General features: G+C 38.9%; 1 protein-coding gene across 1 annotated transcript in view; it reads left to right on the top strand.

Moving 5' to 3' along the window:
- Positions 1–859: 859 nt before the first annotated feature.
- The window catches only part of LOC139631621 (mitogen-activated protein kinase kinase kinase kinase 5-like), a 32,867-nt gene continuing 9,869 nt past the window's right edge, over positions 860–23,857 (top strand). The window contains exons 1-12 of the mRNA XM_071495941.1: positions 860–1,203; positions 15,744–15,801; positions 17,337–17,427; positions 17,530–17,594; positions 18,607–18,662; positions 18,873–18,920; positions 19,798–19,840; positions 20,489–20,561; positions 20,985–21,116; positions 22,398–22,460; positions 22,798–22,879; positions 23,578–23,694. Coding sequence (XP_071352042.1) covers positions 1,096–1,203; positions 15,744–15,801; positions 17,337–17,427; positions 17,530–17,594; positions 18,607–18,662; positions 18,873–18,920; positions 19,798–19,840; positions 20,489–20,561; positions 20,985–21,116; positions 22,398–22,460; positions 22,798–22,879; positions 23,578–23,694 — 936 coding nt within the window. The 5' untranslated portion in view covers positions 860–1,095. The remainder of the gene's footprint in view (positions 1,204–15,743; positions 15,802–17,336; positions 17,428–17,529; positions 17,595–18,606; positions 18,663–18,872; positions 18,921–19,797; positions 19,841–20,488; positions 20,562–20,984; positions 21,117–22,397; positions 22,461–22,797; positions 22,880–23,577; positions 23,695–23,857) is intronic.

Genomic DNA, 23,857 nt, shown 5'->3' with positions numbered 1-23,857 from the left:
TCAGATGCTCAGGAAGGAAGTTGGACAGTATTTGTTGAGATCAGAGACATAATTTTCTTCAAAACTGGAATCAGGCCTGTGAAAAAAAGTTAAGTTAAAGATATGAGCTATAAGTGGACAGATTAATAATGTTAATAAAAGTGATTTAAATTCATTAAACAGGATCGTTTTCCAGACCAGATACACAACTGATAAAGGCACTTCAACTTGTTAACAGGATGTAACGGGTGCCCCTTATTCATCTGTGGGGAAATGCTTCTGAACAGGAAGCTGACAGGGAGCTCCAAGCACGAGTGACTCTTCTTGCAGAGCTGCAACACACACACACACACACACACATTTCAGTAGGCGTAAAGCTGAGACTGAAACTTACGCTGAAAACCCCAAACAGTACAACTGCAATTAATCATCTACAAGCTGTGCACACATAGGCAACCATACGTTCCCAAACACACACACGCTCAAGGAAGTCTTTGTGTTGCTGTTATGAAGATCTTGACCTTTAATCCTAATTTTAACTTGACCCCCTGTTAGCTCTTAAAAACTGACACAATTCCTTCATCCTAAAAGATTTTTTTTTTTTTTGTACATTGATCCTCTCTCTCTCTCTCTCTCACATGGTGAAAACACACATAAAAGAAAACCCTCAAAAAGGTGTAAACCTCTCTCTCCTTGTCGTTGTCTAGCTCACTCACACATACACACACACACCCAACAAGAAACTGGATTATGCAAATGAGCTGAGAAAAAAATGTCCGCGAGAAAGAAGAGAAGGTGTGAGAGATAGAGGGAGGTAGGGAGGGAGGATCGATAGCAGGCTGAGAAACAGAAACAGGAAGACGTGTGTGTGTGTGTGTGTGTGTGTGTGTGTGTGTGGCGTGTGTGACAGTAGCTGAACGACACACAAGTCAGACAGACAAAGAGAAACGGAGTGCCTTTACTCAGCAGCTCACGTCTATGACAGTTCTTCAGTTTTATTGCCTGTAGCAAATTGCATGTTAATGCAACTGAGTGTGTGAGTGTGTTTGTGTGTGAGAGAGAGAGTATGTGTGTGTGACATGCCGGAGGAGGAATATTAGTAATATAAAGATCAAAATGGACTTCCAACATAGGGCAGCTCTGGATATCTCCACCAGGAACCCTCAGGACGATTTTGAGATCCTGCTGAGAGTTGGAGGAGGAACCTACGGAGAAGTTTACAAGGTCAGTATGATCAGCCACCGCTTTTACTCTCAGTCTGCTGTGATACCGCTGCTGAATGTCACTGATCACTGATCAAAGTGTCACCTCAGCTCGGAAAGTGATCTGAGCTTATGACAAATCTAAAAATCGCATTTTTACGATCAAATACAAGTGTAAAGCTGGTGACCAGATTAAATTAATTGTTGTGAGGCAGATGTTTCCCTCAGTGGCTGCGGGCATCACTTTTCATCTTCAGAACAAGTCAAGTATGTCTTACTTCTGCCTACTGTACAAGTTGCTCACTTGTGTCGCTTCACAGTTTAACCTACGATAGTCTACGATTAGATATGTGGTTTCTCTGGGCTGAAGGTGTGGTGGCCTGCTCCTTGGGAATTTCTTCAGTTCAGATGGAGCTATAAGTGTGATTTATTTTAATTTCACTGGTTCACTGCATCACAACCTCAGTGCAGGCTCCGGTCCTGCTGGAGGAAGTGGTTTTTACAAAAAGCGAAAGTATTCTTGTAAGTAGCTGAAAACTTTTTCGAGAATATTACTCCAACTGAAACAGAAGTCAGACTGAACTCTGCTGTCTGTAGATCTTCAGGAGATGATTTGGTGTTTTCAGTTGTGTTAAAACTATTTTTGGAGCTCAACAAAACTTAAACACAGTATTTGAATGGCAGTGATGTCTGTATGGTGATTCACCTTCAGTGTGGAGTCAAATACACTGAGCTTCCATCAGACGCGATTTAACTTGACCCTTGACCCCTGACTGGGTGATGACCCAGCCACACATCTTCCCTGCTCCTCATATGTGATTCTTTTGTATTCAGGTCGATGTCTCCTCTTCTGGATTTATGTTTGTTAAAGTTTCTCCTGAAAAATAGATTTTAACCCAAGTGAAAAGTCAGACTGAGCTGGCTGAGCACCGGCTTCACTACAAGCCACTGAGGTCTGAGGTTTATACTATATATCTTATTAGATGCAAATAGACATTGTGGCCTTATTTGTCTGCATGCTGGCGCCAACACACAATACAGCAAAAACCTCGGTTGTGTTATTGCTTTTCTGTAGATTTCAAGAGAAATGTTTTATTCAGGTTCAGGTCCAGGTTCAGGTTAATTATCATTTCCACACAAATGCTTGACATGCATACAGGGAAATTAGATGTCTTTTCCTCAGGGACCCTGGTGCAGCATAGAACAGAAATGCAATCACCACACAGTCTTTGAGAGTAAGACTGCTCACCTCAGACACCAGCAGCATCAACCTGGATGGAACCAGGTTCCAGTGCATTTTCTCCTCGCGTCCCAAGCTCGACATGTTGGTGACGTTTCAGCAAATCTGTCAATTTCTAGAGGATCATGGCTGTAGTTGAATTTCACTGCTCTTTTGTCGAAAACAACGAAAGCATTGAAATGTTTGGTGCGATACATAATATTTGAAATATTTTATAAATAAGAAAAATATGTATCATATAAGATACACAACATATAAAAATATGAAACATTTGTTACTGATTTTTATTTGTTGCAATCTACCATCACAGAGTTTTGCATCTGAACCACGTGCACTGTCAAGCTATGGAACAGGAATCCCTCTCATCTTTATATAGTGCTTTGTGTTCAGTTCACCCACATCATAAAGGAACATATTGTCCTACTTACCGTTAGTGGTATCTAATCATGCAGATAATTTAGGTTTTAACTGCTGAGGTTTTGAGGTATCTGCCTCTGAAACTTCTGCTGGCTCTCCAGCACAGTGGTTAGTAGAAGTGGAATTTTGTTTGTAGTTTTCAAAGTAGAGAAAAAGTGCATTTGAGAACTCCAGGAGACTTGCCTTTCCAGAACCAGTGTCACAGACCGCACTGCGTTTTTGTTGTTGTTGTTGTTGCAGCAGAAGATTTAGAGAAAAATATATCATCAGATTTTTAAACAGCAAAAAAAATCCCCTGGATGTGATGTTTAAAATTTCACTCTTGGCTAAATCTTCACAACATACTCAAGGCTGGACTCCACGTTTCCTTTTACCTCATTATCCCGTAAAGAAGATTGTCTACGAGAAAAAGACTCAGCAAGAGACTAGCGGTGCCTCCCCTAACAGTGCTGCGGACAAAATAAAAGCTAAACTTTTATTTTACAAAGTCGTTGCCACAGTTTCCGGGCAGTAAAATGCATCAAGCAAAAATTCAGAATGTGTCATCCAGTCAGTGTGATGGTGATCAGAACAGGGCTTCTCCAGCTTTTCTGGCACATGACTTTTTTATGGCTCCAAATATACGACGACATCAGTGACAGCGTTATGAAGTCATCAAGTGAATTTGATTGTGTTATTCTATTGTGTTGTATGTTTAAGAGAATAAAGGGAGCTGCATGTGGGTTATATTTGGAATGATGATGTATTTTTATATCAATCTAATGTTTTCCTTTTTAAATACATACTAAAGAAGTAACTCTGTTTCTGTAAGACATAAATTGAGCCGCCTGCCTGAATTTGGTGTTAGTTTTGTCGGTGCCTAAAAGTAGATTAAGGGTGATAAAGTGAACATGTGGCCTCTTGTGTAGGTGAGCTGTATTCTCAGGATTCTCTGGTACTTTCCACAAAGCTGCTCACACCTGACACAATCATGTATGGAAAAGTTAAGTAAGTTGTCACAATCACAGCTCACATCAGAGTTAAAGTTATTAGAAGTTTCTCTCTTCTCTCCTGACTGTTTCTGAATGTGAGTGACTCTGCTCTGGCCTGCTCTGCTGCTGCGTCAGTCACTGACCAGCAGAGATGTGTTCACAGAACAGTAGTAAACAGACATGAAAAAGAAACAGCTGATGTAAGGACTCATTTATGGGAATTAAAACATGAGAATTGCTTCATTGGCAAACCTCCCAGAACTTCTCATTTAATAAAATGAAAGGTTCATTTGAAACTTTCAGGAGGAGCCACCTCCTCCCTTCACACCAGCGGTAGCAAGTAATGTCTGATGAAACCTGTTTCCTATGTTCCTGTGTAACTCATTTTATTTAAAGGTTTGAGTTTACTGGCAACACTTAGCACCAGTGCAGGCGGTTTACTGTGACATTCAAGACTGTGGAGGTCAGGGTGGGTGAACGGGCGTGAAAAGCACTCAACTCACATCTCGTCTCATATTTTACCTTTTTTTTACGCTTTGAGGCAACACACTTCTTCAGTAGTCACGCTTTTCGTCTGTCCTCAACCTCAACCCTCTGATTTTGCTAAGACAGAAATGTAAAAACCTTCATCGTGCTTTGGGTTGAAGGAGTTGACACTGAGGGAGAAACAGATGATAAGGTTAATCGTGGTGTGCTGTGGTGTGCTGTGATTTACCAAACAACAGTAATTTAACACAGACTCTGCCGACCATATTGGACGTTTAGCTAACAGGAGCTGAGGATATCTGGATGTTTTTGTGATTTACTGTCAGCTGTTAGCCAATCATAAAGTACCATGATGCTGTGACAGTGATGGACAGTTTTTACACAATCAGATTATGCTGGCATTTAACATCTTGTAGAATCACTAACACGTCAAAATATCACCTGGTACAATGTTCCAGTGAATTAAAAATACATACAATAAACAATAAATGTTTGTTTGGCCATTAGATAACGCTCTTGCTCAGGCGTCTATTTTGTAGACTAGATTACTTTTATTTATGGTAATTTGATTTGCTTCAAATCTCCGGACTGGAATTTAATAGTTACAGTTACAGATACAGTCTTTAAAAGTGCTATATAAATAAATAAAGACTGTATCTGTATCTGTAATAGTTCAACAGTGATGCATCTTAAATTAAATTATCTGGGACCTAATGCAGTGTTTTCCTCTAGTACCTGAAAAAGCATTTTTGTCACAGCCAGGATTAGGACCTGCAGGTCATTGCTGTGTATTATATGTAACCTTTAATTGATCAGGTAATCTCACTGAGATCAAGATCCCTTTTGCATATGACCCCCAAATCACGTGTATATATTTTTAATATTATAGAAACGTATCATATCATTGGAGACGCTGCAATAAATACTCTGCTAATTGTACTTCTTAATTCTCCACTGTCCCTCCATGATGTCACCAGATGTGTTGGTTGGACAATTCAAAATGTTTTGTGCTTGATTTCAAAAATATAAGAAAAAAACTTTTAATGTAGCTTTGGTCTTTAGTTTGGGTCATTTATGATGAAGTGGCTGTTTGCTGCCTGCCTCAGAGCAGTTTTTGGACATTTTGACAACTCTGGGGAACATCAGGCCTCACAGAATCAAGCTGTTCTGTCATACAACATGCTAATGGCTGCTGTGAAATGCACTAAACGGTAAATGTAACTGATGCAAAGCAGGTTAGCTGTGGAGTGAGCACACTTCCTCTAAACAGGTCAGTAGACCCTGCTGCTGTGTTCTACAGAGAGAGATTGAGATTTGCATAGTTGGTGTTTCTTCACATATGGACTGACACACATATGCAAACACGCACACAAACACACAAACACACATGCACACAAACACACGTGCACACACACACACGCACACACACACACACACACACACACACACACACACACACACACACAAACACACAAACATACACACATGCACTTCAGTACATGTTTCTGGTGACGTGTAGGTAGGTAGGTAGAAAGTAGGTCTTTTATTTGTGTGTGTGTGTGTGTGTGTGTGTGTGTGTGTGTGTGTGTGTGTGTGCGTGTGTGTGTCTGTGTGTGATGACCACTATTTATACCATTACATTATATTCACATCATTATATTGTAGAGGGAGGAGGGCTGACAGCACTGTGGCTTTTATAAACTCTTTCCCTCTTTTTGAAGGCTCAGTAAAAGGAGTGAACACAGACATTAGAACATTAAAGTCACAGAGTGGATGTGGCCACAGTTACAGCACAACTGGCTGTGTTTTTATTTTCTTCTGTATAGTTTATGTTCATGAGATTTGAATGTCTTGGATTCTGAGAAAACGTGGCTCATGTCAGCTGCAGCTAGATGTAAATTGCGTCACGTTCTGTGTCTGAGAAGTTGTTTTTATTTTTATAGAGCTGCTATATCAAGTGTCAAGATCATGACAAAACTTCCATGAATTAAATCTTTGTAAAACACAAGAGTATCCTGTCAGCCAGTAACACAGAGGAGCACAACATACAGTTTTACTTTATATACACTATACTGCAATTGTCATATATATAAATAATACAAATTACACAAAAAGTTACAAAGTTAAAAAAGCAATGAGAGATTGTATATGACAGGAGAAACAGAGACCTTTGGACATATCAGGTATCTCGTGGTGACATTTATTTTTATTTGACAGTGTTATGTACCATCATTGGTGGCATGCACCCAAACAGCATTTCTTCCAGCTGAGACGTCACAATCCTGTTCGGTCTTCCCCTTCAAACTTCCTTTCTCTAACTCCATCATTGTGCTGGAAATAGTACCATGTTTTACTTGTTGGACAACATCAGGCAGTGGATGTGGAGCAACCAGTAGCTACACCTCAGTATTTGCACTGTTTTCTGTATCGAGGCAAGTTGAATTGAGTCATCTTTTTCATTTTGTCAAGACAGGTTTATCACATCCAGAAAAGAGAAATACTTTATTGTGTTTTGATATAAGGAAGTATTTCTGTTCCAAAATAAGTCATATACCCATATAAATTATATAAATGCTCTAAATTCTAAAATCATCACAAACACAAACTGATGTTCTTGGTCTTTAACCAGAGAATTGGACAAATAGTCTGTGAAGGTTCTCAGCCTGCTATCTGGGCTTTACAAAGGCAACTGGACTTGAGGTTGTTCAAGACGTTTCACCTCTTGTCTGAAAGGCTTCTTCAACAGAAGAGAAGAAAACAACAATAAACAGAACAACATTATTATTCTTTATGTTGCTGAAGTATCTAAAAAAAACTCAGGAGGATCTTTAACAAATGCTGAACCTCTGTGTACTTCAAGCCCCAGCAACACACTGAGGCAGGAGCTTGTCGCCTGAAGTACAAAACACACAGGTATAGGCAGAGCGATGTAGTCTACACAAACTGCTTTACAAACACAACTCAGGTCAGGACGCAGCAGTCCACCTATGTCCGATGGTTTGAGAGAGGAGTTAAAGAATGTCAAGCCGCTGTCATAAAACAGAGGAGGTGGTCTACAAGTCTCATCTTACAGTGCAGACTTGAGATCACTCCCTAGACAACTTAACACCCATCCACACCATGACTCAGGTCACTTTAATGACTCACATGATGGCCGGGCAGGTCAACAACGCACCTCGATGACCCATGAGGTGTTAAAGCCACCACAAGACGTTAAATGCCTGGAACTCCCCCCTTACTCAGCTGTAACTGAAGAAGCTTTTCGGATGAGAGGTGAAATGTCTTCAGGCCAGGCGCCTTCGTAAAGATAGAGGAGCAATTCAGATTTCAAGTTGATGATGATTCTGCTGGATGAAATGTCTTGAGGGGACCATGAATGTCTGTACCAAACTGCACTGCAATCCGTCCCATAGCTGCTGAGTCACTAAACGGCAAAAATGTTTGAAAAGTCTGAGAATGATGATCAGTAGGATTCATCCTCTGGGATGAATGAATATCTATAAGAAATTACATGGAAATCAATCTGATATTAATAGAGCTATTTCAGTCTGGAAAAAAGTGGTGCTTTTTTCCAAATGACTTCTCCAAAGACAGACGCACAAAGTTGCTCTAATGTCTGTAACCAGGTGTTGTTTGTGTTTAAAAGTTCAGTTGTGTTAGGTGATGAATAAACTGCTTTTTCCTTTCAGGTTTTATATAACTTCTACTACTACTAATATGACCCCGAACACATCATTGTGGTTGAGTGACTTAAGGTTTCATTCAGCCCCAGCGTAGTTTCAGGAACACATGGTTGTCAATCACAAACATTTTTTTATTTTTCAAAAATCTCACTTCTAAGAATTTTCTGTTGGGCAGTTTTTTCAACTTTTATTTGCAACTTTATTTATCGTTCTCCACATCTTCTTTAGTCACTTTCTACCAACAGGTTAATAGTTTTTTATGGGTCTTTGTTTTGGTTTTGATAATATTATGTGAGTCAAAAGGTTTAGACAAACAGGATACTTATGAAAGTACTTTTCGGGATTTTTTTTTTTTTTTTTGCACGTTAAAGTCTCACCTGTAACTGAACTACATTTATTTTCTCACCTTTGTTGGATCCCCCCACATATGAATCAGAGAGTGCGCAAAGTCATGACCCACAGAAGCCATTGAACAACCGTAGCATCCTCTGTAAGATGTGAGCATCCACTGCATACTGTCAAATATCTAGTGGAAGCTGAATCTGACTTGCCTCGATGTGCTGCACTTCAACTCTGTAGTTAATATAAACAGAAACATTCAACGTAGTATCTTCAGAGATATGATCTGTTGCACTCACTTTCATACTAGGAGGTTACTTCCTGTTTCCAGTCTCATTCGATAATGGTCAAAAAGACTCAACTATCACTCTTAAGTTACATCAGTTGTGCTAATTCTGACTTATACTACCTTTTGCTGTTGAGTTAAAATTTCTTTCCTTCCCATCTCTACAGTTTAAATATGAATATCTGCTCCTTTATTGATATTTGATGATTGATTTTTTCCTTCCTTTTCCTGTGCACACTGTTTAAGATATGTGTAACAGTTATATAAAATATGTGTAACAGCTCTTGGGAGCAGAGTTTGGGAATTGACTCAGACTTGACTAAGCTGAGTGCAACTCTGCATCTGACCATGTCAGGATCTTCATCTCCTTACAGTAATAGCCTGACTCTCCTTATCTGATGTGGCTTGTGCTACTAAGCTGCAGTTGGGGTTGCTGTACAATGTGGTGCAAACTCTAGTTTCAGGCCTGTAGCCTCACAGAAGCTGTGGGCTGCACCTGGTGTGTGTGCAACCTCAGTCACAAAATGAAGAAGTGAGACAAACGAACAGCAGACTAGGTACAAAATCTGCCTGCACAGCCGAGTTAACTGTGTCAAGTTTCTGCTTAAAAAGTGTGGTTTGTGTGTGTTTGCCTGTGTGTGTTTTACACTGAAATGTCCTTGAATTTTATTTGCAGTTGATTTATCTTTAACCCAAAAAAGAGGAAGAGAGATCATTTATGGCGCAGAGAAAATCAACCTAATTGCAGGCAAATACTAGCCTTTAACTGATGTGTTCATGTGAGAGAGTGTGCTTTAGTTTTTAATGAGATCAAATAAAGGCCTAAAAGAGTAATCCAGTGTTTTGGGATTTTGCTTATTTGCTCAATTACCCACAGTCAACGATTGGATGTGCCTGATCCTCCTTCAGCTAAATACAGACAAAACTAAATTATCCTTAGTGCAAAAGAAGAAAAAAGAGTCAGTGCTCATCTTGACTCTGTCTTTAAAATTAAGTCAGAAATGTTTGTGTTATCATGGACTCAGAGCTCAAACTTAAATAGCCACATCAAATCAATAGCATGTCTGTATACTGTCCTCTTAAAACAACCCAAGAACCAGAGGATTCAAATCCAGAGGTTTCTATTGAAATCTTCAGCCCAAACAAAAGTCAGTATATCACACCAATTCACAGGTCACCGCACTGGATTCCAGTGTGTCTAATAATATATACCATATGAACCATCTCTACCTGTCAGGTCATTGTAGCCTGTGAACTGTTGCCACAGACCAAACATGGAGAAGCAGCATTCAGTCTAAAATCTAAAACCTACCTTGGACTTAACATCGTTGCTTTTATCTTTTTTCTTTCTAAATGGTTTCTAACCATTTGTGTTTTTATGATTCATATTGTATTTTCCATTTGTTTGCATTATGTAAATGATGAATGAATACCATGTGTTATAGCCTGAGCCTGAGCTATACTTAAAAACCTCTTTAAGCACTGATGGATGACAAGGTACCCACTGTGGAATAAAAATGTAGTGTATAAGTACTGTAGAATGCAAATACTCAAAGTACCTCAAAACTATACTTAAGTGCAGGCTAAACATGACAACAATAAGGAAAGCTAGAAGCATGGAATATTTCTGTGAGGTGGGAAGAAGGAGGGTTATGGTCAGGGTTCAGTCTGGGTTTGAGGGTAAGGATAAGGTTCAGTTGTTGGGGTTATGGTCAAGTTTATTTTTGGAGATTATAGATGTAAGTCGGGTTTAATTCAGGTTTATATGTATGGGTGTATTGGTATTTATCAGCCATGTGTCGTGGTTGTAGAAATGTGTGCAGTATATAGTATAACCCATTTTACATTGTGTTTGTTATTATTAAACTAGCAAGAGTGTTTTGTTTTGTTTTTGTACTTTTTTTTATTGAACAGTGCTGAAATAGAAAAGAGTACAAAGCACAACAGTCTTTAAAGGAGCTATTTGTAAGCTTTGCTATTGCTGCGTAGCTAACATTAGCATTACGGGCTGTCTACTTACCAGTCTAGAGGAAAGGTAGTTAGAGGAATCTATTACCTCTTGTTACTGTTGAGGTGAGTTGTAAGTGTGATTAAACCTGCTGGTTTTCATTAGCTTTCACAACAAATCCACGTATCATGATTTTACGTAATACCTTTTGTATGCTTTGTGTGTGCATGTGTGTGTGTGTGTGTGTGTGCCATCACAGAGGTCAATGAAAGGAAAGACCGTCCTCACTAGTGATCAGATAAACCTTAAAAAAAATGCACTCTTCAAAATGGAAATATTGGTGTGGATGGGCTGTGGCTTCCACCATGACGTCCAACCTGTGTGTGTGTTTAGTTGTTTACTGATGACTTGTAGGGTGTCTTTCCTCTCAGTGACCTCTCTTAAGTCACACACACTGCCACAGACACACACACAGACTTTCAATTGAATGGAGTTTCCATTGCCATTGGTGCTTTCATTGTACTTGCCTTTCAACCACTAACTGCTTTTGTTTTTCTCTACTGTGCTTCACATGTGAGCACAGACATGGTATGACTCGACATGGTCCTCCGCTTCCCAGAAGATACTCACCTGCTATGAAACTCTTGTATGTCAATTTTAACCAAAAGTGTTGTGTAATAATGTCTGACACCACACGGTACTGTACAGGTTCATGTAATTTGCTCTTTAACAATGAGCATGACTAAACTTTCTCAGAAACGCATTTCACAGAAGACATCAGAATGTTGTGATGTCCGGTGCAGTTTACAGTCTCAACTGATCACGCAGAAAACACCTTCCTGTCTCGAGCTGTGTGAAACTCTCATGTGCAGATATGTGTTGGACATGAACACTATGATGCACAGTGGAGGGATTACAGCTTGCAAGCTGATTAGGCATGCTTTGCTAAATAAATTAGCATGATTTTACAGCATGAGGTGATACTTTTGATATTGACTTGGTCATCTGAGAAAGAGTCTCACACACACACAATTAACACCAAGCCTTTTAGTTGCTTTTATTTGTGTTTAATTCATTTCTTTGCCTTTTTAGCCAGCACATACAGTAGCTACAGAGACTGTGACTCTCATGATAGACAGCTGTGCCAAGCTCACATTGACCAAGTAAACAAGTGATTGGTAGTGGAGACCAGAGCAGAGGCAGGGCAGTTAAAATTGAACTTATTGTAATTTTATGTGCTGACCAGAGACACAGCTCTGATGTGATGTTGTGTCTCTGGTGGATGTGTTAGCAGGTGATTGTTAGCTAAAATGCTTTGAGATCGTCAAGAATTTGTTGTGGAGTCTTTCTAGTCAAAAAAAGCTTTAAATTCCGGCAACTTCAAGTCAGTGACTTCAGTCAGTTCATCTAAATCCCAAGAAAACATATTTTTATGCAGGTCCAGGCTGGCCGTCAGTGCACGCTGAGGATTTCTGGTGGCTGAGGTGTTTAAAAAGGTGTAAAGACTACAATATGAAATGGGTAAATCAATGCAAAAGCAACACTGAGCAGTTACTTTCATTTTGAAATGTAGATCATCAGCCTTGCTTTAACTTGATGGTATTATTTCTGCTTTCATCAAATGTTGGGAGTACGTGGCCGAGCGGCTGAGAAGAGAGACGTACTAGCAGGGCGGCCCCCAGAACGTAAAAATATTACAACTACACAACTACAGAGTCTAAAAAAACTTGTAAATGACCTCAACATTGAATCATGGTTTAAAAGAAAGCCGGACGTGTGCATGCTTGGAAATAATATTGAAAAAAAGAGCTGTGTACTCTTCTCTGTCAGGTGGAAGTAGTTACTCTAAGCTACTAGATCTTCATGATGTTCAACACGAGTTCAGTCAGAGACGAGGAAATACCAGGTGCAAAATTAACACTCAAAAAAAAATCACATAAATTATATGTATGTATATATTAAGGCTGTCAAAGTTAATGCGTTATTAACGCGTTAACGTAACATGCCTTTAACTGGAGTAATTTTTTTAACGTGATTAACGCTTGTGACATTTGAACCTTTGGCCACTCCGTAGCTCAGGAAATCAGGAAGCAATGCACCGAGGTCGATGCCGTCGTGAGCAGTAATGGATTATTATTAACATTATAGTACAATGTTACAGTTAGTAAATTGGTATGCCCATCTGTAATTTTTTTTGTTGGGCTTTTGTTTTAGTTTATTTCAGCATCTTGTTTTACAATGCAGTTTGCACATGTTACTTGACCTGAGAGTATTTCTCATTGTAGCAATAAATAAACATGATTTTTTTTCCTAAAGTAAGCATTTGTCTATTCTTTTCTATGTTGAAAAGAGTATTACAATTTGAAAAAAATCAGTTTAAGGTACATTTAGAACAGATTAAAAATATGCAATTAATCATGATTAACTATGATCACTCATGCGATTAATCGTGATCAAATATTTTAATCGATTGACAGCCCTAGTATATATGTATGTCAATATTTATATATGTGTTTTTGCATGTAGTAATAACACTATAAAGCTATGATACTGGTTTAAACAGCAAACAGAAAATAATTTCTGAATAAAACAGTTATAGTATAAATGGTCTGTTGTGGAGAGTGAGCTGCTGTTAGATTCCTGGGCTGAATTATCAAGCCGGTCTGGCCCTGTTTTTATCTCTATGTTTAGTTTTAGTCAGTATCTAGATCTCAGCAGCACAACATCTCAATCCAGGAAAAAATACTCTACAGACCTGATTGTTTTCAAAGGGACTTTTTTAGCTGAAAGTGGTTCCAAAGAAAGTTCCTCACAGTGAGGTTAGTAATAACAGGGACACTGTTTTTGGACAGAGACATTGCTATTGAGTTTTTAAATTTGTCAAAGCCAGAAGCACTACAAAGTTTCAGACACTTCCATTACGTTGGGGCCATGAACGATCTCTCAGGAACAGATAACTTAATACTTCAGCATCTAAAATCTTTTGCCCAGAAAGTGCAAGTAGGACACGAGACATTTGTTTTTTTGTGACTGTGTTTGTGACAGAGTTGCGTTAGACTTTGGTCTTGGTTAAATAAGGAAAGCCTCCACTGAAAATAAAAATGTCTCTCATGAAGGTAAGTAAGTTGTTTATGACCATCCTCCACTGTGACCACAACACCCTGACTTTCCATTGTGCCATTTCAAAGTCAAACTCAAAGGCAGACTTTTGGTTTAGCGACAGAACACCACCAGCATTAAAATATCTTCAACTGTGAAGTGTCAGCTTCCATTACAGTTTGTATGATGATAGTGGTTTTAATTTTCTGAGAAAATGAATGCTTTGAAGGTGGTGGCAGCCATTGCCTGCTTTCTAGTCGTGTCTTTAAAAAACTTGTCTTTTCCTTCAGGGAAAGTGTACTTCTCATTTAATTAGCATTAAGACATCCTTCTCTTAAGATGAGTCTGAAAGACGTGTAACTGTAAATATTGTTATCCAGCAGTTTATCTGTTGATAGTGTTCCTAATCCTGTGCTCCTGGGCCGAGGACGGTGTTGGAGTTTCAGCTTTCCTGTCAGTCTGTGACTTTTTTTTCAAAACACTTTCTTTAATACTTTTTCAAATAAACAGTGCATAACTATAACAGTGAATAAGCACAAGACAAGAATTTTTAAAGAGCTCTAGTTTTCCTTTCATAGAATAAGTAATTTCTTCTAAGGATACACATTGAGACAGTTCCTTTAACCATTTCCCAATACTTGGCCTATGTACATTTTTCCATGACGATGCTATCATCCGATTTGCTTGTAACAAACATAGGACAGAGTGACTTTGGACAAAAGTGTCCATCAAGTATCCATGTGTCTATTTGTGTTTTTATAACTCCCTCTCTGAGACAGTGGCGTTTCCATTGTCACTGTGTACCACCTGCCCTGCCCTCATTGATAGAGTACACTTATGACTATATTCTATTTCAGGGGTGAAATTGTTAATGTGTGCTTCCTCTCAGAGAAGTGGGTGGGCTGTCATATCTAGACGACAGACTGGAAGGTCTAATGTGCGGTCTCTCCCCCCTCACTGAGGAGCCTTTGTACCCAATGAGAAGAGGAGCTTATTCTTAATTGTCTACCTGAAAGATAGCATTGTTTTTTTTTGTTGCTTTGTTTTTCATTTTTCATTGTGTCTCCATCTTTGTTGCTCAGTGGTGTGGCGCTTCCTTAGTGACCACTTGTCAATCAAACAGTGTGGGCAGGGGCTGCAACATCTTTTTCCTTTGATTTTCTGCTGATGAAGTTAATTATTTTGTCACTGTTGCTGAGCAATCGTGCCTCTCACTGCTCAAGCTGAGTCCAGGTCATTCTTATATTGATCACAAAATGTAACATAAATCATACATTTGTCATTTTAATTTCAAAATATGTTGTAAAGTGGGAATAATCAGTCTCCAACCAGTCTCTAGCTTAGAGAATGAACATGAACAATGACCACACAAGTGATCAAAGAAAAATAACCAATAAGTCAGCAAGATAATAAATTAAAAAAAGCTGCAAACTCGCTGAAGCTGATTCTTGTGAACAGCTGAATCTTTTAAATATTAATGCATGAACTCTAAAGGAGTAAAGCACCTTTACTTGCAACATTAGAAACTGATCATTTTAACAGGAGCATATTCTGATAGTTGGCACCAGCTTTTATGTTTGACGTGAAACGTCTCCCTCAGTGACACTCTGCTAAATAACATCTGCATAATAAAGGAAAGTACAGAACCTACTATCAACTTGGGCCCATTTAGAAACTATTTATATGTAGAGGAAGTTATCTTTATGGTTTCTGTTTATAAATAATGTCGATAAGTAAAGAGAAGTGTCGCTACACTCTGCTATCACACTTAAAAGGTCAGCATGTGCGTGTATGTTTGCCTGCACGAGTGCACGCTGTAAATGTGTGTGTGTGTGTGTGTGTGTGTGTGTGCGTGCGCGTGTGTGTGTGTGATTTTCTGTACGTGTATTTTTGTGTCCTTTACTGTCACAGTGGTGAGGAGGGCTGCTTGTTGCACTCCACTGATCTGGACAGCTAAAATGCAAATGAAGCTCTGCTGGCACACAGAAAACAACGCAACTTAAATACACCACACTTAAAATGTACTGTCACTGAATGACTGACAGCTACAGTGTAAAAATGTTAACCTGGTATTTGTGTTCTTGTATTTTCAGGCACGTAACAAGCAGAATGGAGAGCTGGCAGCCATCAAGGTCATCAAGATGGAGCCAGGTGAAGAAGTTTCTCCTTTCATTTAGTTTCAGCACGAAATAGAAGAACTCATTTTCATCTTTGCATTTACTTTAGCCACATTTTTAAACCATCAGTGTGCTACATTTTTTATTTAGCTTTTATAACATCAGATGTTGAAATGAGACTGGGCACTGAAAAACAGACCTATAGGTTTCCTGCTCATGCTCCTGCACAAAGGTAAGAAGCATGCAGCCTGTGCTGAGTGCACAGTCCCAGCTTCATCTGGGGAAGGTCCCCAAACTTGTTTTAATGCAACACAATTACCAGCTCACAGGCTCATTATGATTCCTCAGCAGGAGGTTTTAACAAAACCTTACACTGCAGTAAAAGCTAAAGGCAGAGCTAGACACAAACATAGTAAGAAAGAGAGAGAGAGAGAGAGAGTCATTATTTTGCACAGTGTGGCAGAGCAACAGAAATTATACAAATCAAAACTATGAGACCAAGCTGATTTATTCTGTTCATCTGTTTTAAATTCTGGTGTGAGACATATCCATGCAAGAAATAGAAACATAACTCAGTTCTTTAACTAAATGATCTCAATGTTTAGGTATAAAATGTGTCCAGCTCAGTTTTGAGGAACTTTATGGGAAATAAAAGTTAAATGAAAGTTAAAAACTGAATGTTAAGGGGATGAAGACATATGAGGTACAGTGTATTTAGAGTTGGCCTTGTTCCTGCCACTGCCCACTCCATCTTTGTTTTTGCTTGTATAAAGGCTTCAGCATGATAAGGACCATCCCAAACCAGAAAATTGGGAATACAAGCCAAAACTTCCTGAAATGTGCTTACGTCAGTCAGTAAAGGGGCTTGGCTCAGCTTTTTTACAGCATGTGCCTTTTGTTTCGGGGATGATTATTTGTATTTACAGGAAAGCAGCAATTTACCACAACAGCTGAGGGAGAAGTGTATCTGTCGCTATCTGTGGTCACATGTTTATGTTGGTGGACACCTCACATCTCATCTGTTCCTTAATATGTTCCTTATTAAAGCCCACAGCTGTGAGTCTGACTTCAGAGACGCTCTGTACTGATGTTCTGGAGTTTGACAGCAGGTTTTGAGACTCTCGGACTGTGATGCTTCACATTTCACTTTTCCCTTTTCCAGCTATACAGTTTGAACTTGTACTTACTTTAGCCTCATTAATAATCTGAAAAGACGAGCAAGGAAAGTCAGCGATGATGTTGAACAACCTCAGTCCCAAGCTCACTTATTACTGACAATCAAAACCAGTGATTATCTATTAGCTTATTACAATGAGCTGTTGCATAATTTTCTAGTTCATATAGTCAATTTAACTGCTATGCCTCTTATACACACACACACACACACACACACACACACACACACACACACACACACACTGTGCTACACTGTGCAAGAATATGTAATTATGCTGAAAACAGGCATTGGTTTTATGGTAATTTACACCCAAGTATTGACTACACATGTGTTCATATGTAATGCAATGATAATAATAAACATGCATTGTCTGTCTCTGTCTGGCTCCACAGAGGATGATTTTTCAATCATCCAGCAGGAGATTGTCATTGTGAAGAGCTGCAAACATCCCAACATAGTGGCGTATTATGGCAGCTACATACGGTGAGCTGTCTGTTCCTGTGTTTACTCTTCCTCTCTTCTATATATATATATATCTCATAGCTACAGACAGAAAACTCACAGATTTCCCTCTTCTGTCTGCAGAGCTAATAAACTGTGGATCTGTATGGAGTTCTGCGGAGGAGGCTCCCTCCAGGATATCTACCATGGTGAGGGAGTGTGTCTATATGAACCTGGCATGAAGAAACTGCCTTTATGGGTCTTATATCTGTTTCATTTTTTCAGTGGATCTACAGGCAAGAATGCTTAGAGTTCTCCTAACATGGTCCTTAAAACAGACAAAAAAAGACAACTCAGTGAAAATATGTAAACCAAAACACAACATCTAACAGAGCTGTGTCTTACTAGCTCTTGATAAAGGATTAAGGGGGAATTAACTATTGACTTTATGACCTGAGTGACCCTCAGAATCAACCATAATATATGTGGTCTTAAAAACAATTAGCATGTGATTAATTTGCATTAGGTTGAGATTTAGAGCTTCAGAAATCCCTCTCCTACTCCTGCCGACTTTGACCTGCTCACTCGAGGACAGAGTCAGGCTACTACAACAGAGTGACTGAGCTCAGGTCATCTGAGTGCGCCTCATTCTAAACATATGAGAAAAAAGACTTACTACAGTGGATCTGTAAGCAATGGTATTTTGAGTTTTTGTCCCACGGTCTCTTGCAGACACAGGAGATGAGTGCTATAGATGTTGATGAAGACAGATAAAACATTTCAGCCACCACTGTAGAGTCACAGGGCACCAAGACAAGGGCACATACAATTTTACAAGGAATGAAGTAATTAACTGTGCAGTGGACATTTACTTTTGAAATTTCTGATTTTATTAAAAATATTATAGTAGTATTTTTGATTTTTTTAAGTTATTGTGAACATTATGTACAAACCAAAAAAACTCAATGGTGCAAGTGAGTCTGGCGTCTTTCTGAAGCTGCAACACCAGTTACAAACTGTTCCAGTCCACAGATCTGATATGCAAATCAATATTAAAACCATCCTGTAACACACTCAATAACCATTATACAACTACAGTATGTTACTGTTGTACTGAACCTTGATCACTGAATCTGTTTTTACAGTCATTGTACTGTACAGTGCTTTAAAAGCTGCTTCTCCATTATTATTAACTTATAACGAGTAAATTGTGTTCAACAGTGACCGGCCCTCTGTCTGAGCCACAGATAGCCTACATCTGCAGGGAGATGCTACAGGTAATTGTATACCTATTATAGTTTTAGGTTTTATTATTATTATTATTATTATTACTATTATTATTATTATGAGCCTAATGTTAATAATGATGTCTTATAGGCACAAAACACCTGTATTCTCTGTTTTTTCTTTGTTGCTGAACTGATTTTAATGAGCGAAAATAATGAGTACAAGTTTTTATTTGTGTGTGTGTGTGTCTTTGTGACCAGGGCCTGGATTACCTGCATGCACAGAAGAAAATCCACAGAGACATCAAGGTGAGCATGCCACACGGTGATGTGGGACTGTTGTTCTACATTCTTGTTTACTTGTATCTTGCATTTATTTGTGGTAAAGCAAAAAAATCTACACAAGATGAAACATTCTGATTACTGTTAGAAAAACTGGGTCACTGCAACAGCAACAAGGTAAATAAGAGCAAAGCAAACACGGTGCTGAAGATTAGGGTTTGACCCGTAGGTATTCCTGCCGAACAACTGGAAAAATATGCGTTTAGTTTTATACTGCAACAGCTGATAGACAATAGTTTGTTCTCTTATTTTAAGATTAGGAAATTAGTAATTTCAAGCTTGGATTTTCAACTGTATTTCTTTATGGTTAAAAAGTAGTTTACAAAATGAGAGAAAATGTTCACGTTGAAATGCCGGATAAAGAAATAAAATTAATTGACGCTGACTGGAGTTAATGCAACAGAAAACCATCATATTATTGGGGAAGGTGCACCTACAGAGAGTTTACAGAGCATTTGTAACATTTCACTAACCTTTATTGAACATCTGAAATAATATTCAACATACAAATATTCAACCAACAATTATTAAACCATTAAATGGTGAGAGTGAGTGAAACAGTTGAGTTGTTGAATCTCAGCTAATAACTTTCTGAAATGTTAGAAATACTCTCTGCAGGGCATGCTACCCAAATGAAGTTTCACCAGTCATCAAAAGACAACATTAAACACACTGCAACAATAAATAAAGTTAATCAAGTAAACCAGAGTTAGCAGATTTTAATTTCCTTCTTGTGTGGGATCAGTTAAAGATCAATGAGTGGGTAAAGGAGAGTCTTGGTAAAACAAGATGTGCCTGTGGTTGCGTCTGTGTTCATGTTTATCTCGCTCTCTTTTGCTTCCAGGGTGCCAACATCCTCCTCAATGATCAGGGCGAGGTCAAACTGGGTAGGTGGAAGTTTGCATTTGTCTGTTGTGCACTGTACTGGTGTGGTTAAGATGAGTCACTCGCTGCAAGAGTTACGGCTCAATTAACACATCTCTGCTGTCTCGTTTGTGTGTTATTGAATGGCTCAATGAATGGGCCTCTGTGTGTTTCCCACTGGTCAAGAATTTATTTTGTGGTGCTCTTCAAAACACTTCAAAACATTGTTTCATTTGCAAGGAACTTTAGATGTTTTTGAGGTTCCTCTGAATAAACCATGTTAATGCAAACAGGGATAAATACTGAATAATACTGACGACCCTAAAAGAAATTTCCTTATATATTAAAAACATTTTAAAACATTCAAATAAGTAAACAGCCTTTTTCAAAGAGTTGGGTGAATGCACTTGAGACAAGTTTTAGCGTCTGTTGCTTTTGTAGCAGTTTGCAGATACCCTGTGATTCATGTCAAACAAAAAAAGTACAAATTAAATTTGGATTCAAGGCTTTGATTTTAAGATTATTACAAAGGCTCACTCAAGATTTGCAAAAACCTGTTTTGCTAATTTGCACACCATCATCAGCGAGATTTAAAAAAATGCAAATATGACAGGTGTTGACTGAATGGCTCTTTTCAATTAGTTTTTTTTAAAATTTCCTCTGATGTGTAGCTGACTTTGGGATCTCAGCTCAGATCACAGCCACTCTGGCCCGGCGGATGTCCTTCATCGGGACGCCATATTGGTAAGTTCAAAACCCAGAGACCACTCTCTCTGCAGCTTTGAACGTTGTCCTGTGGACCCCTGCAGGTGGCTGCTTGGAGCAGATTAATATGCATTCTCTTCTCCCATTATATATGGATATCATGTTTACTGCATGATGACATAACTTGTCAAGCATCTGCATACCTAATGCAAACACTTTTGCAATGATATTCAAAATATATCATTGAGAACTGAGAATAATTTTTGTCGTCAGTAGCACGATTGCTTCACTTCATAGTAAGCTTCTTCTCATTCCCCCTCTTGTTGTTTTCACGGGGCTGTAGTCTGGGGTCACAGCAGCTGTGTCTCTCATAAAAAGTTGTAGTATAACTACAGATGTTCTGCTTGGTTAAGTTATCCATGATGTTAAAACCACTTGTTGCTGTTCCCCTCCCGCCCTCAGGATGGCTCCAGAGGTGGCAGCAGTGGAGATAAAAGGCGGATACAATGAACTATGTGACATCTGGTCAGTGGGCATCACAGCTATAGAGCTGGCAGAGCTGCAGCCACCAATGTTTGACGTCCACCCGCTGCGGTAAATACACTCTGGGAGTAATAAGAATGTGCACACCTCTCCACATACACATTCAAACACTGATGACACTGCTACATGTAAACCATTCAGTGTGTTTATATACACACCCATCACACACAGGAAGTTTAATTTCTAAAGAAGAACAAGACTTGTGGTACTTGTCATAGTGATTACGATGCACATTATGAAGCCAATCGATTCTCCCTCATGAATAACTGTTAACCAAACCACTGGTATTTTAGATTTAATTCCTACCCTGTCAGAGAAGATTTATGTAGCTATAATTTAAGCTAAAATAATCACTTGCTTCATTTTGGATACTGCACCATTTATTTTGATATAAATGAGCAATACACCAATTTACCTCAAAGCATCAGTTGACCAAAATGTCAAAATATGTAATATTTTCTCACCCACCTCTGGTTTTATTTTGTCCAGGTTTTTAAAATAGCATTGAGACAAATAACACTGAGATTTCTGCTTCCATCCTGGTACAATGGAAGTGAATAGAATTCAATTAGTATTTCTGACAGTGCTGGAAAATTACACATGAGAATTAAACAGCAACATTTCTTTCCAGAAAGTTTCTGAGTTCCTCTGGCTAATGAGCAGAACTATTTCATAAATAGAAAGTAGTTCTACAAAGACTGTTAATAAGATTAATGATAACAGAACAAATTGTTCAGTTCAGTGCTGGAGGGTGAATGGAAGAGGCCAGCACTACTTTGTATTATGGAGGTGGAACATAAGCGTCTGCCTCTTTGCAGCAGTGACCTGTAGAGCGTGAGAAAGTTGAATACGATGTTTACTGCTCCTGTGGAAATATCTGCAGATATTGATTGACTGCAGGTAGAAAATTTCTGCCATGAAAGAGCCGTGAAGAAATGGGGGATGAACCCTGTGTTCTGCCCTGATCACTGCCATGATCATACACACAACAAATATACACAACAGATCTTCTCAAACCATCTGTAAACATGTTCACATCAGCCTCAGCAAAACACCTCAGATGTATCTCCTGAGTCAGCATGCATGTGGACGGACACACACACACACACACACACACACACACACACACGAAAAGTATTAAAAAACATTTCCACTCATGCTGATAGGTCTTTTTATATTTCATAGAAAACAAACAACATTTCCACCACCCACACGTCTGGCGGACAGATTTTCATGCATGCTATTGCCCAGTTACACACACACACACACACCTTCCTCACTTTGCTGAATCAAGCACACGTTGACTGTGGTCGTCTGTGTTATTTCCTGTAGCGTCCTGTTTCTCATGTCCAAGAGTGGCTACCAGCCTCCCAAACTGAAGGACAAGTCGAAATGGTAAATAACAACTACTACACTATTATTATATATTTCTTATTTTATCTTTTAATCATGGGAGAAGTGAGTTCCTACATCAATCAGTCTGTTATGATCAGGTGCAGGTTGCTGGTCGTGCGTAATGTTTTTCTCAATGTATGTTTACACATATAAAAATGAAAATGAAGAAGTACCTCTTACTGGTGTATCAATATGAGCTGATAAATAGCATCTAAATACAATCCATTCTTTATGTCTGTGTGCTGTATGTAATTATGAAGAATTGTATGTAGAGTATAAAGTTGTGTTTATGAGTTTTAAGTTTATAAAATGCTGCCAACATGTCTCTGGTCTGCAGGTCGTCCACTTTTTATAACTTTGTCAAGGCCATGTTGGTGAGGAACCCGAAGAAGAGACCCAGCGCCTTCAAGATGCTCTCAGTCAGTACTTCACACAAGTTCTTCACTTTGAGTTGATATAGTGTAATTTCTGCATCAGACTGACTGATCAGCTGAGCCTAGAGAGACTGACAGACTGTGGGTGCATAAGACAAGACAGTTTACAGTGTCTCTTTACAGTGAGTTTTGCCTCATTGTTCAGCTGTCCAGCTCACAACCTTAATGTTTTGGCTCCAAATGAAAGCCAGTGTATCTCTTTAAATCTCTAAATGAGCAATTGGTTGAGATAAAGAATTTCACCATATTAACTTCTGTCAAAGTTTCGTTCACAACTTGTTTCCGCTGCCTCCAAGTGGCCAAAGAAAAAAAATCAGGGACACCAGGTTTAAAACAGCAGCTCAGTTTTCCCTATGTCACCCAGTCTCAGTCAGGTCTGGGTCTTTCCTCAGGTGGCCCCCAAGAGCTCAACGCACTGCAACTTAAGAAAACACATGCAAATGGATAAAACACAGGCAAATCACCAAAATCATTGATCAAAAAAATCTGCACTTTTTCGTTGCCTGCTGGAAACACTTAAGTATTTGCAACACGTGTTGTCAAATTGATGAAGTTGTTTTCTGAATTTACTTGTCTGGGCTTGACTGCTAACTGCGTTCTTCTTGTGGTTACCTTCTGTTTCAGTTTATCTGTGCTCACTGTCCCTCTCTCCATTCTTTGCTTCCTGTCTCCCCTCTCTGCAGAACTCATTCTTGACCCAGCAATGTCTGAACCAGGAGCTGACCCTGGACCTGCTGGAGAAGTTCCACCACCCTGAGAAACTGAAGACCTGCCTGATGACAGAGGACGAGGACATGGAGGTCTGAACCAGATTCTTATTAACACTTTCTTTAATAAATGGAGATGAAGCTCTCAATAGCTATGAAGAATCTGTTTATGTCATCATGAACTGCTGATTAGTCAAAAAAGATATTAAATCTATTATTAGAATCTATTATTTCCGTTTTTGCTTCAGGCTGTGGT

This window comes from Trachinotus anak, unplaced genomic scaffold (genome assembly GCF_046630095.1).
Source record: "Trachinotus anak isolate AG129_WGS33_773 ecotype Australia unplaced genomic scaffold, CSIRO_AGI_Tana_v1 ptg000014l, whole genome shotgun sequence".
In the NCBI taxonomy this organism is placed as follows: Eukaryota; Metazoa; Chordata; class Actinopteri; order Carangiformes; family Carangidae; genus Trachinotus; species Trachinotus anak.
The sequence above is the reverse complement of the archived record's forward strand: the minus strand, read 5'-3'. Positions and strand labels throughout refer to the sequence as shown.